General features: G+C 42.5%; 1 protein-coding gene across 1 annotated transcript in view; it reads left to right on the forward strand.

The window, feature by feature from the left end:
• The window catches only part of LOC147727229 (annexin A1-like), a 489,945-nt gene extending 470,702 nt beyond the window's left edge, over positions 1-19,243 (forward strand). Inside the window, exons 10-12 of the mRNA XM_086963595.1 lie at positions 9,050-9,108; positions 14,134-14,256; positions 19,123-19,243. Coding sequence (XP_086819721.1) covers positions 9,050-9,108; positions 14,134-14,256; positions 19,123-19,179 — 239 coding nt within the window. The 3' untranslated portion in view covers positions 19,180-19,243. The remainder of the gene's footprint in view (positions 1-9,049; positions 9,109-14,133; positions 14,257-19,122) is intronic.
• Positions 19,244-19,723: the final 480 nt, after the last annotated feature.

A 19,723-nucleotide genomic window follows, 5' to 3' on the forward strand; every position in this document is an offset into this window, starting at 1 on the left:
TGACCCCCTAATCCACTTAAAGGAAAAACTCTGCAGCAATATCAGCAGTATTACCAGTATAGATTTGACTACTACTCAACAAATCTTAGAAGTAATACTAAAAGTTGAAGATATCAACGGGTCAGGTAAAGGCGCAGAACTTGGTAGCGGCAGCCACTTTACCCAGAAAAGGCACAACGGCACCGATCAATCTAAAGAGCTGCAAAATCGCCCATTGGTCTGTTCACAAAACGCTCAAAATCCTTCACAGACTCTGCAACTTTCCAAGGCAGCAACAGAGAGCCACCTTGGGACAGACATCTTAAAATAGCTTCAAGTGGGGATCACATTTTGGACTAGACCCCAAGTTTCCATCAAGTTCCCTCCCTGGAAGTAGAGAGTCATCTTGTTGCAGACACCTTAAAATTGCCACAACAAGGGGGACCAGAAATTGGGTTAGACCCAAATCTCCACCATGCCCTCACCCCGGATGTAGCGCTGTGGTCAGATCATCAAAAAGCAAGGGACCAAACATCACAACCGAAAAGTAGCTCCCCTCTACAACTACCAATCACACAATTAGAAGATGTAGTGACCCCGACGGCCCTAAGTGTATTCTCTGATAATTCATTGCCAAGGCGATGTCTACAGTTACCTGATGAAGATTCTCACACATCAATCGGCGACATGTCTTTTTTAGCCTCCAAGGAATGGGAGGAACTTGTCACCTCAACCATATTCCCAAAACCCCTCCAAATACCGCAGGGTCTGAGAGAAGTGATGCAGGACATACAAACAAAGACTCAATCTGGACAACAAAAATAAGCACTATGCAACGCTTCAATACCAATCACACAAACTGGACCTTCAGCTTACAGTTCTTCAAACCCTGGCAGTTTTCACCTCAGGGATTGACAGGAAGCTTGCCGTGCTGAATGGCCTAATAAAGCATGGGCAAGAAACGGCCTTCAAAGCCCAAACATTGGAACAAGAATGCACCTGCGCCCCAATAGTTGATAAATTACTCACGCTCCCATCAATACTAGGTGACCTACTATCTGCTGTGAAACTAAATGTCGGACTTCAGATCTTTACGAGTAGTGAGTCACCCAAGGAGGGAAAAATTAAATCAGTACCCAAACTCATGGAGTTGACATTAATAAACCTCGATCACCCATCGGGGGTAGTAAGCTGTTGCATAATAGTATACCGGGAGCACCCGAAAAAAACACCTTGCCAGCGAAAACCCACCATAAACAAAAAAGGAAGGGAAGACACAGGAAGTTAACCTCCCGGAACAATGTACAGACAACCAGCTCAAGGTAATCTCAGCCGACCCGATTTCTATCTCAAGTTTACCTTAAGCACCCCTGTCCCGCCATGGAAAGTAGAACTGAATGCCCGACTGCAAGATCCAATATTCTGCAGGAAGAGTCCGAGGATCCACACCTTACAACAAAAGTCAATAACATCCAGGAACTGACTCACAAACCAACCAGGAGGCCGCCAATTAGTGCCCTAACTCAAAGCTCACCAACTCAGGGTAACAACCAGGAGGTTGCTCCAGCTGGACCAGAGTCAGTCATACCACCACAAGCTTTGAGTGCACCCGTAGAAGGGGTTCAAATTCTAAGGCAGAAGCTGGGAAACGACCCTCAGGGCAGTCATAAAGAGCCATTGCAACCACAGTCGATTTGGGGAATAAAATTGAAGGCAGAGCCGAAACCACTATATACAACACCCTTTTTAAGTACAGACATCAACAGTCAAAACAAAAAGACTCCATCTATACTAAAAGGAGCAAGAAGTAGTACTCCAGGTACTCGTACCATGGACAAAATGACCATCCCAATGAACGCAGGCTGGAGACATTTTGATTCAACTCCCTTGCCTACAACCAACGACTGGATGCACATGCAGCGAACAATATCACCAGCGCAATCAAATTGACAAGGGACGTTTATCACTCCTGCACCCACAGCAGAGCAACATGCAATTAATATATGCATTTGGAACATCAATGGTCTAACCACTAAAATCGATGACCAAGAGGTCCTAAATTGCTTTAAAACTTTTGACATTATCCTGCTTCATGAGAACTGGGAGGAAAAACCCTTCGATCTCCATGGTTACACCTCCCGCTGTATTCCAGCAAAAATGGGATCTGATTTTGGCCGCCGCTCAAGGGGTGTAATGCTTCTAGCTTCAATACCAGTAATAGGAGATATTTCTCAGGTCAAGATCTACATTGCACCACCCAGCTGCATGCAGGCTGTAATAGCAACGTTAAAGCTCAACCAGACTCATCAGAAAGTAATACTAATTAATGTCTACGTGCATCCAAAACATAAACTGAAGGCATTGAAGGAGTTGGCCTCCGATTTAAAAAGAGTAGTGGAAGAAGAGGACACAGACCACAACATCTTGGCAGGCAACTTTGACATGCACCTCTTAGGGAATTATCAAGATTATGACTCAACTCAAGATCTAACTGGGGCCTGGGGAATTCCATTACAGGGCCCTTCAAAAATGATCAAAACAACAAGATGCTCAATGTACCTGCTTCAGAAACTAAAGCACCTAAATTTGAGAGCACTAAATGGCCCCTTTGAGGGGGACAAACCACCAGTCGCCACATACCATTCGACCAAAGTATTTTCCCAATTAGACCTTTACAACCCTAAACCTGTTTAATAAAATCGCCTTCTTTAGAGTAGGCAATAACGAACATAGCGACCACTTGCCCCAATAAGTGAGATTCAAAGCCAGTTCAACACTCTCACCAGCGATCTGTAAAACCATCACTCCAGAAGAAATTATAAACCTCCAATGAATAAGATGCAATCACAGAAATATAGAGGTAATATCAGCAACTGTCAAAGTCCTATTCAACCATGGGAAGGACATATTAGTCCAGCCATTGAAAACTTGGGAAAATTTGATCACGTCCCTTGGCGAAAAATTTGTGACTAGGACACGGCCAAAATTAAGGATAATAGTAGTCGCCCCAACAAAGACGGTGAATAGTCCAGTCTCAAAAAACTAAAGCATTCCATAAATAAAACCCTAAGGCGACTCTGTAACTCACCACAAGAACTGAGTTTGCAGTGCACCTCCAACAATCTGAGGCACTGATAAGGCAAAGGAAGTGGGAAAAAAGAACCAATGAACTATGGGCAAAATTGCTCTGCAGTGCAAAACAAAATAATAGCGCCAAGTTTTGGCATACAATCAATATACTACAGCGGCCTAACCATCCCAATATAAATTCCAACATAACCGAGGCAGCCTGGGTTGATTATCTTTCCAACCATTTCAACGACAAAGAACAAAATGTAGATGACACCGCTAAACATCTGGGGAATGCAAGCGCCGGCGGCCTCAACAGGGAAGTAACAACTCACAATCTTGCAACTATAGAGCAAAGTGTTTACCCCAGGTTAACACAACAAAACAGGGGACAAAGTCATCACTAGGCATATACTGCACACTGCTTACATCAGAGGAGCAAAGCGGCCCATCAGCAATGCAGACAATGAAACCAATAGCTAGAGGCAGTCCTGCAGGTGCCCCCGCCCCGGATGGCATACCCCCAATGTGGTACAAACACGATGTGGAATTTTGGATTAAGAACTAGTTCGAGTTTTTAAGTATGTGCTTAGAATGTTCATAATCCCAGAGTCCTGGAAAGGTTAAAATATTAGCCCAATTTACAAACCAGGGGAAAGTAGTGCCCGAATAACTACCAATTGATTGCCCTTATCGACACTGAGGCTAATTATTATGCGGGGACAATCCTAGATGAATTAGCCTCCTGGGCCTCTGAAAATCGTATAAATCCAACAACTCAAACAGGGTTTTGCCAAGGGCAAGGCACCATAACCAATATTATGGCATTAACCTTGCTGATGGATGCTGTGAAGGAGGAACAATATCCCCTATTTTAATGTTTTATAGACTACACAGCAGCTTTCGACCATGAAGATCACACCAAGCTCTGGCAAAAACTATAAGGATACCCAATCCTCTTTTAGACCAACTTAGGCAGCTGCACACCGATACTTGGATTAGGATAAAGCTAGGTTCCGGAACACCTTTATCAAAAAGAATTCCCGCCTCAAAGGGGCTAAAACAAGGGTGTGTCCTAGCCCTGCTGCTTTTTAAACTTTTTCTAGTGGATCTTCCGGGGGAACTCAGCAGATGCACAACCCATGCCCCGAAGCTAGGGAAAACGACAATGTCAAACCTGCTTTACGCGGATGACCTAGTGCTGATAAGCCGAACCCCTATTGGACTTCGGCACTTCCTGGATGCGACCCACAGCTTTTCGCAACAGAACACCTTAAAAATAAATTGAGAAAAAACATAAATGATGGCAGTAAATTACAACAAGAAAAAGATCATACATTGTTATTTGGATGGGCAGCGCTTAGACCAGTCAATAAGTTGGAATACTTTTGAATCACAATAACTCTTTTAAACCGCAGTTGGAGTCCTTGCGGAGAAAGGGAGTCATGATTTATTTAGCAATAAAGCCTTTTAAGAAGAAGCTCCCAGATTTAACATTCAACCTTCTGCTAAAGGTCCTGCGAGCTATACTACAGCCAACGCTAACCTTTGGGAGTGAACGTCTGAAAGGGGAAAACGCTGCAGTCATGGACATAATATTGGCAAACTCCTATCAAGCAATTTTTCATCTTCCCAGATATGTTTCGCCAGCCCCAACACAGCTGGAATGTGGGCTACAAAAAAAGAAAGAATGGGAGCTTTCATAAAATGTTGGCATTAAATCAGAGGAGCCGAGGAAGGATCCTTGAATTCTCACTTCTAGACTGAGCTGTTTTGCCTTGGGAAATCGCCAGCCAGCTAATATCTTCTGGAATCCATCGAGCTTCTGGGTCTGACACACCTATGGAAAACTCCATTAACACACTTCTCATTTAAAAAAATAGTGACAAAGTCAACTCAACTGATGTCAGTCTTAGTGGACAAAGAAACACTTGCTAGATGAGCGCATGGCTGTGTAGTGCTCATTAACTATGGAGTCCTCAAATCCCAGCCCTACTTCAAAACGGGAATAAAAACGGCCAGGAAGAAAACATTTTAAAGCTCTGTACTGGTATTGCCTGGATTAACCCGTTTCTACCACCTTGGGAAAGGAGAGGAGGCGAGAAGTTCTGCCGCCTGTGTGGACACGGCACTGAGGACCTTATCCATGTTATTTGTATTTGCATCAATTTAATGGACATAAGGAAAACTTTATTAGGACCAACATTCAGGCAGCAGTGCATCAGGACCTGCAGGCAGGCAGTAAAGCTGTGCTTCAATCCAGCTGTTGTGCAGCTAAACTGCTGGCTCACAATTTTTTTTTTATAGTTTCAAAGAGAATCAAAAACTCCTCGTCAACGGGCACAAATCAACCCAACACTGAGGACTTGGGCCCTACCTGAGTCTGTCCTGTAAAACCTTTGGAGAGCACTTTAGGGCTGCACTAGCACTCTTAACAGGTATTGTTGGTTGTTTGTCCCCACAAGTTTAGAAAGAGCACCCTGCTGCAGTCCAGGCACTTTAAACCAAGGTACTGAGCATAGGAATAAACACTCTGGAGGGACATAGACAGGTTGGTAACCCAATCCATCAACTTATTGGCCCTCAAACTTTCATCTGTTAAGTTACCCAGCGTTTTGAAGAATGTAAAATTCATGGGTGTACCTTTTTCTGAGGACTTCTTAATTGCCTTAATTACAGTATCAATTTGGGCTTTTAACATTGTTTTAATTTATTGCATTATGAACAGGAACCTCCATTTTTATATGTACTTAATGTATCTAACGGTTTTAATTAATCATGCATGATAAATTACTTTTTAACTTTACTATATACCTTACTAGCAGCCCGTCCCGACGTTGTCCGGGTATGAATTGCTGCCGGCCAGTAGTATATTGTTTTGTAGGATTTCGTTTTGATAGCATTTCTTATCTGTGACAGGCTTGTGAAACGCTCCGATTCACAGTGCACTGCTGATGCACTTAAGAGTGCGCGCTCAGTAGTGTGTGAACTAGAGTTTCCCTACTTTATTTTTCCTTGCAATATTATATAGCGCGAACTCGACAACATGGCATGAGCACAATTTACATTACAGAAGAACACATTCATTTGTGGTAGGCACGGGGAGACAAAGCGATTTGCCTGGAATCACAGGATGTTGGGCTGATGCCGAGATTCAAACGTAGCTCCCCAGCTCTAAAGTTCGCAATTCTAGAACTTGTGGCGGGAGGTGTGTCTAAAAATGTATGTCGGTGCTGGCCATCAATGAGAAAGACCTGTGCATTTTTCAAATGGGTGGTAAAAAAATATGAGTATGTTGCTGGATATGTGGGCCGCCGTTCCACCAATGTACTTACCGGGGGAGGGTAAACACCCATTATTCCGCAACTTTCTTTCCGCATACCATCACTCCGCATACTTTCATTACGAAAGTACCATGACTCCGCAATGCCATTATAACGCATGGCAATACATTTTATATGCTTTTACCACGCATACATTTACAACGAAATTAGTTGTAAATGCATGAATGGTAAAAGCATGTTTTTTTTAATGTTTGGATAAGGTAAATATGGGTATAGGGGTATATGTTTTGGGGTACTAAGGTATATGTTTTGGGTTTTTTGGGTTTTTAAGGGTTCAGATATAGTTTTGGGTTATGGGGTGCAGGGGTAGTTTTGGGTTTACTGATAGGTATGGGTTTTGGGGTACAGGGGTATTTTTAGGGTTCAGGGCTAGGTTTGGGTTTTGGGGTATAGGGGTATTTTTAGGGTTCAGGGGTAGGTTTGGGTTTTGGGGTATAGGGGTATTTTAAGGGTTCAGGGCTAGGTTTGGGTTTTGGGGTACAGTGGTATTTTTAGGGTTCAGGGGTAGGTTTGGGTTCTGAGGTATAGGGGTATTTATAGGGTTCAGGGCTAGGTTTGGGTTTTGGGGTACAGGGGTATTTGTAGGGTTTAGGGATAGGTTTGGATTTTGGGGTACAGGGTATATTTATAGGGTTAAGATGGGTTAGTGTTTAATGGTGCTGGGGTATTTTAAGGAGTAAGGGTGGGTTATGATTATGGGGTGCAGGGGTATTTAAAGGGAGCAGGGTGGGATTAGCACACAATATGAGACATGGCATGAAGGGCGGAACGTACGACACACCCCCAGCGTTTCTCACGACCCCAGCACACGCCCACAGCACAACGCAGACACGCCCACAAGGGACTACTTTGCTGGCACGGTTCTTTTACCTTTTAAATGTATATGGTGGGCGTCTGCATAGCCTATGCCCTTCTGCTGCAACTGCCCTTTCCAACGCTGTATTGGGTGTTGTGATTGGTGCTGTGGTTCCTGAGATTACCCGCCTCAAAGGTTTGGGCTCTCTCTTTATTATATTAGTTTGGATTTCTTTCCTCTTTCATCCTTTCATATTAATATTTATTTTTCCTTTTTTCATTAATTCCTTTGTTCGTTCCTTCTTTCATGCCTTTCTTTCTTTCTTTCTTTCTTTCTTTCTTTCTTTCTTTCTTTCTTTCTTTCTTTCTTTCTTTCTTTCTTTCTTTCTTTCGTTAGCCAAGAACATTTGATTTTATTAAAATTATGTGTCTGACAGTGTTACCTATAGGGGTTTTAGCAACACTTCATTAATTTGTCCGTGGTTGTGTCACTCACATTTTTTTCCATCCCAGTCGAGTATCAAGGGGCAACACATCACTTCACTTCAAGCCATCGGCTTACTTTATTATGAGTTATGGCATCTTTAGTCAATGTGTTTTTTTGGCTAACAAACTCCTGGCAGTTCCCAAAACAATTAATATTTACAAAAGCCATGACAAAAGAAAACATGAAATGCCAAAAGGCTAGCGGACAACGCCATACCTATTGGCTTTGTCAATGCTTCTTGTATGTGTTTATCTATGTACATATATTGAGTGTTGTACACTGGGTAGTGGTAATCTGAGCTATTAATATCTGTTAAAGATGTCTGAACCAGGCCTACCACACACTGACAATGAGTTGCAAGGTGCCGGGGTACCACGTTGGTCTGGGGCAGCAATATGCTTGTCGGTGCCACTGTGGCCCCACCAAGCATATTACGAGTTTCCCCACTGCCAGCCTTTTCATGGCGGTAAGCCTGCCATGAAAAGGCTGGTGGTGGGAAAAACAAAGGGGGCCCTGGCCCATGTTTATGGGGGTCCATGCAGGGGGACACATGCTGTGCCCCCCTGTATGCATGCACCCTTGTTCTTGCATGGCATGGACTGCTCCGAGCTATGAGCCTTTACACTGGCCACCGTGGGACCAACATCCCGTCTACCTGCCAGACAATAAAATTGCTAGTTATCTGGGGGGGGGCGGTCGACTTTGGCAGTGCAGGAGCGGGCGGTGTCATGCTGCTCCGCTCCTGCACTGCCAAAGTCAAAATCAGCCCTAGAGAGAGAATGGATGGAAAGAGAGAGTTTGCACACAGACACAAAGGTAGCGGGCTGGTTTGAGCATTTTTTCAGGGCTGATTTTCTTTCCCAACTCCAGCCCTGCCCCAGTAGAGTTCAAAGGAAACCAGCACTAATACGAAAGTGAATACATTGACAAAGACTGAACGGTTAATTTTTTGGGCATGTAATTAGCGGCTGGCTGTCATGCAGTTGACATTGTATGGTGGTTTGGAGTATTTGTTCAATTTTGGAGGGCTTGTGAAAGGGGATTTCGTGATGATTATTATAGATGAGGCAGATTTTAAACAGTCTTTAATGTAAGGAGGAAGAGCCAGGCAGTGATGAATAGACACAGAGCCTCTCATGCATAAATTATGACAGAAAATGCTCATTTTCACAGGTATCAAAAACATTACTTTGTATGTAATATCAGGTTTTTGTGACGTTTGTTATTGGTAAACTTAATTTATATCATGTCATCCATTCTCTTATATAACAATGTATTGAAAAATGCAATAAAAAAAATATATGGGTGTGAGCGTCAACCATGTTACGAATTCCTGCTCCTGTATTAAATACATTCTTAATCGTTGTCTTTGCAGTGCAATGCGCAATTAGCAAACCAGCCTATTTTGCTCTACAGTTGTTTCGTTCAATGAAGGTACTGTATCTGAATACATTTCTGACCGTTTTTCTTACTGTGTCAGGTGTAATGAAATGGAACTAAATGCATTAAAATACTTTCAAATACTGCTGCAAATACGGTTGCAAAACAATGGTACATTGAAGTATGACTCGCTATTAGGAAGGGACGCCCTTGGCACTCCTCTTCCTAAAAGCGAGTCGCATTCCTATTTTGTGAGTCGGTAATAGGTCACTGACTCAGGTTTGTACATAGGGCAGACTTATTTTGCGGTTACAAACGGTCCAATTTCCCATTTGTGACCCTGAAAAAAAGGTCACACATCTGGCCCTTGGTGCTTTAAAAGGTATACTACATACCAAATGCATTGATATTACACAAAAATTGTCTTAATGAATAAATATGACTCTGACACAGAAATGTTTATGGCATAACATTTTCCTAATCCTGCCACATCATGAACTTGGGGGCAAAACTCACAGCAGGCAGAGTCCAGGTGTTGAGTTTAAAGTGGTTGGAGCCCTTTCTGTTCCTGAGGCTCTGAGCAGTAGGCCAGCCAAGTAGCCCTGGGAGTCACTCTGGTGGCCATGGGTTCAAGATGCAGATAGAGTCTTTCCCACTCAGGCAGCCAAGCAGCAGGGCAGAAGTTCTTCTTGCAGAGCAGTAAAACAGTTCTCTGAGACTCCCAGAGGTCTACTGGAGAGTTGGGTTGTGGGGTCCATTATTTATACCTAGTTCCCAGTTTGAAGTAGGAGAAGTTTCTAGAGTTTTCCACTGCCTGAGGTGCTAGAAATTTCCTCACTCCATGCTCTGGCCCCAGTTTGACTGGGACAAAAAGACTCCATTGTGAGGTTTCTCAGGTAGAGCCTTTGTGATATGCAAGTATGGTAGGTGACAGTTCCTCTCCCTCATCAAGTCAAAGATAGCCCATCCTGCCAGCAACTAATACCCCTTTGTCTCAATTCTTGTTTCTAGCCATGCTTGGAGGCGCCAACCTACCTGAGGAGGGCTTTTTGTTTAAATTTGGGGACCCAAAGTTTTTTAAAAAGGTTACGTTGAAGGTCCTTCAGGGGTTCGCTAAAACTTGGGCCAAACTGAGTGAGGGGCACAGCTACGCTTTGTTACTTCTGTAGCCAGGATCCCCTATGGGACTCTCCTGTTGCCCCGGAGTGTTTGAGGGATAGGCTGGCAGTACCCTTGAGAGAAGATGGGTCGGCGGTCTGGAGGGACCTGGTCTCCGACGGTATTCTTGTTTCATGGGAAAAACTTAAAGACAAAGTTGGTGTAGGCCTCTCAAGGTTTCAGCTTGTGGCTAAGTGCCCTGGGAGGAAGGAGGTTTCTTTTGGTATGAAGCCATAATCGAATCTGTGGATGGTGAATTTAAACTGGCGGAGGAACTGTGGGGTTGCAAGATTCTTGCAAGATCTTATATGAGGTAATAAAACTGGCATGGCTGAAAAGGAACCCCCTGTTTTCCATTCACAGGGCCTATTTCTCCCCATTAAAACTCTCTAAAATCACTAAAGGCTCACCGGTGAGCTGCAAGAAATGCGGGCTAGCATTAGCTTCCGACATTCATATGTTTAAAGAATTCCCTGCCTTGGCTACCTTTTAGGAGAGTGTCGGAAATTTCTTTTCAAGTACTTTGGGGCATCAACTCCATATAAACTTACCTTTGATGATTTTTAGCTTTACAGGCAATGTAACTCTGGTGCACTCTGGTGCATGGGTGCCTGCGTTGGTGCTAAGTTGTTGAACTTAGCGCCATCGCAGGGGGAAACGCAAGGCTGCAGCACATTCTTGTAAATGTGGTACAGCCTTGCATTTCCAAAGTGTCAGAGCATGTCATTAAGCCCAAGAGGATAATGGCAAGCTCCACCACTTCATTGTACATATCCCCCTAGTCTTTTGGTCTAAGTTTACCTTGGTGAATCAAGTTGAAAGAGTTTCCATTCTGAAATAATGCCTTGTCATTAGAACAGTTGTTGGACCTGACTTCCTCTGTGTGGCTTTTCCTCACCATTTTGCCTTCCAGCCTCCTGTTTTTGCTGACTTCATGTTTTGTTGGGAGGGTTGGTTATGTGTAGGAAGGTGTCCCTTTCTGCACCTAAACAATCCTGAAATTCCATTTTGTAACTTTCATGTGTGTTGCTTCATGCAGCACACATGAAAGTTACATAATGGCATATTTTAAAAAGGTTTCTTTTACATACACAAACCATGGCATTTTGCTTTTCCCATGAGTGTTGCACAGGGCAGCACACATGGAAAAAGCAAAAACGAGGAAAAATAATAATTTTATCCTTGTTTCGCCAACTTAAGACCAGGATTTTCCTGGTCTTAATTTGTGGTGCTACCTCCTATATACGCCACCATTGTACATAGGGAGCAGTGTCAAATACAATGAGTATTGCGGTTTAACGCCCACCGCAACACCCACTGCACGGCCATTTCATAATAACCATAGCGTGAAAGGGTGCTGTTAGATCCGGCATCATTGGCGTGGGTCTCCCTTCCTCTTTTCTCTTCATGTCTTTCATGTTGGCTGAATTTAGATGCTCTGGATGCTGTGCCACTGCTAATCAGTGCCATAGTATGAATGCTCCCTGTGCAAATATGACTGTATGAATTGGGATCACCATAATGCTTAGGTCTGTGTAGCATGTTCTAATAGCGAGTACCCTCCATTTCACTGTTTCCTATTTTGAAGCTATCCGTCCTCATAGGCCGGAATAGACAGGCTGAGGATTATCCTATATGACCCCAGGAAACTGATAGGAAATTCAAATTTGATATGTTTAAGATGGGGACAGGGAGACACATCTTTTAGTAAGGACTGTTTATATATCCCATGTTCGAATATGCCTCTTCTGGAAACAAGGTATTTTCTTGCCTAAGATTTTCTGTAGGCTTTGCTAGTATGTCACAATACGTGCCCTCTCGTTCTCTCAGATCTTCTGGCTCGGGGCGCCTGTCCATCCCTAAGGTGTCTAAAGCACGGATGGGCGGCAGATCCTTCAGGTATCTGGCTGCATCTAGCTGGAACAAAACTTCCTGTGGCGTTGCGCCTGGAACCCTCAGAGCCCATTTTCAGAGCCAAGCTAAAAACATTTCTTTATGCCCGGTAGTGGGTTCCCACCTTAGTACCTTCTCCTGCTAGCGCTCGCATCCTAGCGCGGGGACACGCCGTTGTGCGTCACCAAGCGCTTTACAAGACCCCCCATTATTATTACTATTATTATTATGTGTATTAGCCATCTGGTTTTGGAGCAGTAGGGCCTGCTGGGTCAGACCTGGCTGGAGAGAGAGAGTGGCATGCAGAGCATGGGGAGGGGTGACTCTTTGATAATGGCAGGGCAGTGCCTGGCAAGGTGAATGATGGCTTCACCTCCCATTGGGCGTCTTACAGCAGGCCCCTCATTCTGAAAGGGCAGGATGTCGCCTCGTAAACCAAGTGCCCCCTGACCCCACCGAACTGGTTCTGGCTGGATTCAATGATTTGCGACCTTAGAAGAACAAAGACTTTTTAGATATAAAATGCTGCAATGAAACCTTTTTCAAGTAGTTGCTTCTGGATGTCAAGACGAACCTCTTTCCGAGTGAACAGAGGAAAGGACTTTAAAACTTTCACAAAACTTGCTGAAGAAACTACCCGAGGGTCTGAATTGAGAGCGTCTACTGCTGAAGGTTCAGGGACATTAGACTTCATCCTGTCAGTCTTCGGAGTTCCTGTGCGAGGAATCCTATTTTCAGGTGAGGCCTCCATCGAGTAATCTGGGGCCTCTAGGTCTACTGTGTGGAACGCGGACTGGTAACCCTTCACTGAACCTTTGTGGGCTGCTGCAGCTAAGAGAGAGCTGCAGCAGCTGAGAGCCCACCTTAATTTGAATCCTCCGAACCTTTGCTGAATCTGTGTGGGCTGCTGCAGCTAAGAGAGAGCTGCCACCGCTGAGAGTCGGCCTCAATTTAAATCTTCAGAACCTGGCCTTGATCTCAGTCAGTGCCACGTTCTGGTGAATACATTAGTGCATTCTTAAGTCCCTACTGATTTACGTGCATTGTAGCTTGTTGAAACGCTTTGAGAGTGTTGAGTTAAACTTAAGATAAAGATACTATTTTTATGTACCTACTTGAGTTGTGTCCTTCTGTGGTGTCGTTACTGCCTTATTGTGCATGGTCACAGATGCTTCACACACTGCCTCTGAGATAGGCCTAACTGCTTGTGCTACGTTACCACAGGGTTGAACAGGGGTTATCGAAGTGGGTAGACCTCTTGCCCTGACTTAGGCAGAATGGTCTCTATTTGAACATTCGCACCAGCCAGTGCCAACCTGGGACCCCATTTCTAACAAGTGCCTTATGTACAAGGCAGCGTAAAGCCTCATTAGGTGGCTTAACGCTGCCTTGTACTGAAGGCAAGGCCCCTTTCTCCAAAGGAATGTTACAAAAAGTGATGTTCCTGTGGCGAAAGGGGCTTGTACTATGCCCCTAAGTTTATGAATTTCGGTATTTACAAATGTAAGTTACGAGTAGTATCTTTACATCTGTACTCGGAGCAGAGTTTCCACACTTGGGGTGGAAATTTCTCTCTCGGGCAGAATCTCTTCCTAAGTGTGGAGATTGCACACCACACTTGGATCGGAATCTCCACACCCAGGGCAGATTCTCTGCACTCTGGGCGGATCTCTGCCCCAATTATACTACTTGCAACTTACCTTTGTGAATGCCGAAAAGTAATAAATTTAGACTTCTGGTCGGAACGTAGACCAAAAGTCAAAGATTACCTTTGTGAATCAGTCAGGTTTGGGTGAGCCAGGGCCTTGATGCAACGGTGTTCATGGGATATATGAATTATATAATGACTATCTTAACATAAAATAACTCCACATAAAAATGAATATGTTATTTTCAAATTGCATAAATTAGAATTACAAAAAAGAGCTCGTTTTGATGCTAAGCTTCAAAAATGCAAGTAGAAAAAGAATTTGATTTGAATAGTAGCGTGAAGTTTATAGGTAACAAAAATGAGTTGCATTTCAACAGGGTTTTGGAACTACAGACAGAACATTGATAAGAATTATGGTTTCCCGTTCTGAGGTTGACATGAATGAGATCAAAGCTCAGTACAAGCGGATGTATGGTAAAGCACTTCGGAGGGCTATCCAGGTAAGTGTTTCATGACTTCCTAATGTTTTCCTTTGTATTTTTTTAATTTTGCACTAGCACATCAGTCTAGAGGAACATTCTTTAAATGTAAAGTAATGAATGTGCCACTGTTATCCGAGAGAAGACGGCATTAGTATGATCAATTATGTAGGAATTGTTTTTAGAGTAATCACCTTCTGGTACAGTGCAGTTTCTTCTGACTGAAGCTAAAGAGGCAATAATCTAGCACTCTCTAGATCTTGGTGGTGTGAGGCCGTATACTCTATTCCATCAAGGTCTCACCTATGACCTCTGTGCTGCCAATTAGCAGGAGAATGCAGAGGTGTAGATACTATATTTTACATGATGTGATCTCACCCCCCCTCCAATCTCTTTATATTACATTAATGTTGAAGTATCTGCTGTCCGATTCTACAATGGACTGGTGATGAGGCAGAATCATTTTTGGTTGGTGGTAGACCATTGTGCTCCTCTATCAGGGACTCATGGGACTGGCTAATACCCAGGTATGGGAGTTATCTCCCACACACTGGGCCACCCCAGTAATCCTAAAGAACAACTTCACAAAGTTTAGGAATCAGTGATAGTAAAAAAATATGAAATTTTGGGAGAAAAGCTTTCAAAAACTGGTTAAACCTCCAATTTAGTGAAAGAAGTATTTTCACATTCAATGTTAATTTGTGAATTAATGTGCATAAATGTTTATGTAGAAAATGTCACGGTCAGGTAGCATTCTTCACCATCACAATCATTTCAGTTTCATGAAGGTGCAAAAGTGGGGAATTTGATAGAATTGGACACGTTGTTTTTGACCAGCATGGAACAAAACCAAAGCATAGGCAGCCCTTTGCTAACCTCTGCTCTACATATTGGCAACCAACTGAGCTATTTAGTGTAATTGTGTGTATTTTTTATGGAGTATGATCTAGCCTGTAAATATTAGTATATTTGATCCATTGTAATGTAGCCCTAAGGAAATTTATGTATGTCCTAAAATAGCTTTTTCCCTGTCTTCTATTCTGTGCCAAGATTTTGGTCATGTACGGGAGCTTGAGATAGACCACTGGAAACCATGGGCATTCGTTATAGGCCTACCGTGCATGCAACCCTTTCTCTATGTTTAGACTTTTAGAATGCCATAGTTTGTAAGTACAAAAAATAAACAAACTATGGTGCCCAGCATTACAGTGTTAGAGCTAGCAAGAGATGTAGGATTATATGTTATAGGCCTCAAGTTATAGAACACAACTAATACATCTAACGGGCATGTTACGCTTTGTCCGAGGATATTGTTTAGAGTCAATCTTACATTTTTCACAATTATTGGCATCAGTGTGACTCTGTTATAGATATACCTAAAACAGATTGTAATAATTGTATTAATTAGCAGTACACACCCATAGCAAGTTAAAATAGTTGAGGAATATATTTCCAAAAACAAGTCTGCTCTTGAAATCCAAATTGTATTGAGAAATCCAAGAAGGCCATGAAACTTTTAGATGCTTGTCACTTTGCAAGTTTTACCTTATTCAAATAAACAAGTTCGCTGAATCGGCCTTTATGAAGAATCTCAATGTGGGAATTATTCTAAGGGCCATATCCCTCTGGTGTGTGAGGAATCATTACAGTACATAATTTCAACGTTCCACATTCATATCATTCACCACAAGTATAGTGCTGCTGCTATGTAAAGATTGAACTTGAATTCAGGAGAGACCAGTCACCCTTAACTAATGGAAATTGCCTTTCTTTTAAAACTGGACTTTTTGCTTTCCCTACCCAAAATAGAGTATGCGCATTTTCCATTCACGGTTTAAACATACAGAAGATGCGAAATGCTAGGGAGAGATTGAGATAAAACCAAGGGGCCCAATTCACAAAGATAAACTTAGTCCGAAAGTCTAGGAGTACGACTTTCGGTATTTACAAAGTTAAGTTACGAGTGGTATTTTAATGTCCGTACTCTGGCAGAGTTTCTGCACTCTGGGCAGAATCTATGCCCAAATGAGAAGATTCTATCCTGCACTTTCAGTGGAATCTCCGCACTCAATCATAATCTCCACACTCAGGTTGGATCTCTGCCCGAGTGCAGAGATTCCACCCGAGTGAGTATTACTCATAATTTACCTTTGTGAATACCGAAAACTAGTACAGTTAGACATTTGGTCTAAACTCAAACCAAAAGTCTAACTTTACTTTTGTGAATCAGGCTCAAGGATTTGGTGCAGGATGGACATTTGTCTTATATTCATGTTACAGTACAGATATAGAAGATACAGCGCTAATTGGACATATATACCTCTTAAGTGTGGCACAATGACTTCCTGGTAGTTCCTTTGAGGTAGACTGATGGTATGCATGGATTGATATGTCTATAGTCTATACAATTATTCCCTCCTCAATATTGCAGAAAAGTCATTGATAGCTTTAATCTTAGGTTTAAAAAAAGCAGTAGTTCTAACAACGGCCAAGGTATCATCAATGTACAGCCATCTCTTGAATTTTTTTTTATTGCTAGAATGCACTCTATGAGCTAGTGTCTGTGGATACACTGGGTAAATGGTTACACGTAAATAGTTACACTAAGAGAGAGGATGTGTCTTAACGGCTAGAGTATTCGACCTCAAAGCAGGGGAACCGGGTTCGAGTCTCAACAGGGACACTCAACATCCTGTGATTCTGGGCAAATCACTTAATCTTTCTGTGCCTATCAAAAATGAAAGTGTCTATCTGTAATGCAACTGGTGCTTATGTAAAGCACTCTGATACCTTTGGGTCGAGTTCGCACTACATGAAACTCCCAAAAAATAAATAAGTAATCAAGAGGCAGATCCTCTTTTGACCATTTCCTCAAAACATTTACTTTTACAACACAATTTACTTGCTATTACATTGTGAAACATTAACTTCTTAAATAATTACTATTTACTTTTACTTAATAGACTGACATAGACAAGTTTCAAAGAAACTTTTTTCAACAGGTACAAATCATTTCTCAGATATAGGCAACAGATAGTCACCCTCACACATTTACCTAAGGGATCAGGGAATTCAGTTGTGAAATTCTCAAGAGATCACCATTCTCCACTTTTCTATTTAGATTTGTGTGTGTGGCCTCTCACATAACTCCCCCATCTGCCAGGAGCCCAATTGTAAATATTTGCTGATATCTTCAGGTTGTCTAAAGTCTCTCTAACTGATGTTAGCATGTGAGATCCTGACTCGCTGGCCAAATATTTATCATCCAATGGTGGATGGGAACCAACTTTCTTAAGCATAATCCAGCCGAAACTGAGCTCCTCCTTGCCAGCCTGATATTTCCGTCTGGAGCAAACTAGTCTGACTGTGAATATGGACCTCCTGCCTTTGCCAGCTAATCAGTCTATAATCTGAGAATCTATTTTGACAGTAATAGTAATTTGGGTTGGAATATGTAGTCTGCCAAATATACCAGCATCTAATTTATCCAGGTAAAGTTCCTGAAGATAACATTTACATTTAACAACAGTTTATCATTCTGCTAATTACTCCTATATTACACTCCTGACTGGACAAAGACAACTTCATCTATCTTGAAGAGAAGTGTGGCTCCATGGTTAGCGCGGCTGATGCAGAGGTCTGGCTCGGGACCAGGTTTCAATTCCCGCCTCAGCGGGTCTTGGGCTCAATTTCCTCTGACCTGATAATGCTCGCCTCGGTGCCTATTCTAATCATAGGCCCCACTCTGCAACTCCGGGCAATAGCTTGCTTAATCTTCACAATGGCCCCAACAACGCTAGGATGCCTGGTCTCAACTTGGGGGTGCCCAGGAGTGGGCACCTCACAGGGAAAAAGGCAGGAAGGGTTCCACAACGGTATTTGCACAAGCGCCGGAGAGACCCCATGTGGGGTGATTCGGGCGCTATACAAGTAATACAAAATTTACATTTACATTTGAAACCCAGCGAAGTATAAAAGGCAGCAGCATGTCTGACAATTAAACATTATAGAAGGGAGCAGTTCATCCTTATACTGAGTTATTTGCACAGGCTACTCATTGAAAGGAGGGTCTGCTTCAAGGACATGGCTAAAACACTTAAAGCTATCTCTCTGAACACATCTGAGATTCTTTCTGTCATTATTTAAGTAGGACACTCCTCAATGGTATATTCATTCAGCAAATCAAACTCTCCTCTGTGCTCCTTCCGACACTCACTTCACTGGCATATGTATCGGCCGTGCCTTGAATAAACCAGAAAAAGTTGTGACTCTTCAAAATGCTAAAGTCAAATATCCACACATGGGGGAATTTCAAAATTGTAATCAATTTGCTGCACTGGAATAATACAAAATGTTCTCACAACATTTGTGATACATCATCTAATTGATTGTTGGATGCAGGACTGTTATCCAGCAGGAATGATGCACATAATATGGTAATAGCGATGCTACTAATAATACTGGACAGTTGCAGATCAATCAAAATCTCATCTGTAAGGTAAGAAGGGCAAACTATTGGGCTTCTTCATTCACATGCATTTATATGTATTTATTTATTTGGTGCTTTGTTTGGCACTAAACTCATCCACTGATATCAAGGTGCTATACATTCAAAGACAGATATGTTGCTTTCAAAATGAGGCAGAGGAAAGAGAGGTAGATAACCAAAAAAAATCCCCAAAAGGCTGGACTCAGCAGTACCTTCTGAGGATGGGTTTCTGTATGATTTAGGTCCTTTCCCAGTTAGAGAAATGTTATACACTGCTTGAACTACTTGAATTGTAGCATTTAAGTATCTTGTGTTTTGCCTTCCCCAACCATCCGATTTAGTTTTTCTTGTTTGTTTAGCAACTCTAACTCAATGTGGTTATCTGTTTACATTCACAGGAGGAAACCACTGGAGATTATAAAAAAATTCTTGTGTCTTTGTGCGGAAGTGACTAGACAGCGTTGTTCCTGTTAATGCAACTCAAATTGTGTGTTTGCTTCAGCTATAAACAAATAAAAAGGTATAATACATATCAAATAGTTCCTTGATTTCTTGATTTTGTAAGCATCTTTTAAAAATGTGAAAATGGAGTTATTTAATTTGCCAACCCTTGAAGTGAGTATCTTGATTGGCCCCATGCGGGATACACCACATACAGGTATGTGGGGATGGTAATTATCAATGCTGATTTACTAAAGGCAGAACAGTGTCTGTTTCTGTTGCTGCTTTTTCTTCCACATATACGCTGAAACGTACTATCGGCAATTTCTCAACACAATGCTCAGAATTGACTAGAGGACTACCCCTCCCACTGCGATTCCCTGAGATGAATTACCTCTCTCAAAGCGGGGTAAGGGAGAGAGGAATGTGACAGTTTGAATGAACTTATGGTGAATGATTGTGCAATTGTATTGTTTGATGCGAGGGTCACGCCAGTGTTTTTTAACAATTACACGTAAACCAGAATGGGAATAAAATCAGAATGCGATGTTTATCGCC

This window comes from Lissotriton vulgaris, chromosome 3_1, assembly GCF_964263255.1.
Source record: "Lissotriton vulgaris chromosome 3_1, aLisVul1.2, whole genome shotgun sequence".
Taxonomy (NCBI): Eukaryota; Metazoa; Chordata; class Amphibia; order Caudata; family Salamandridae; genus Lissotriton; species Lissotriton vulgaris.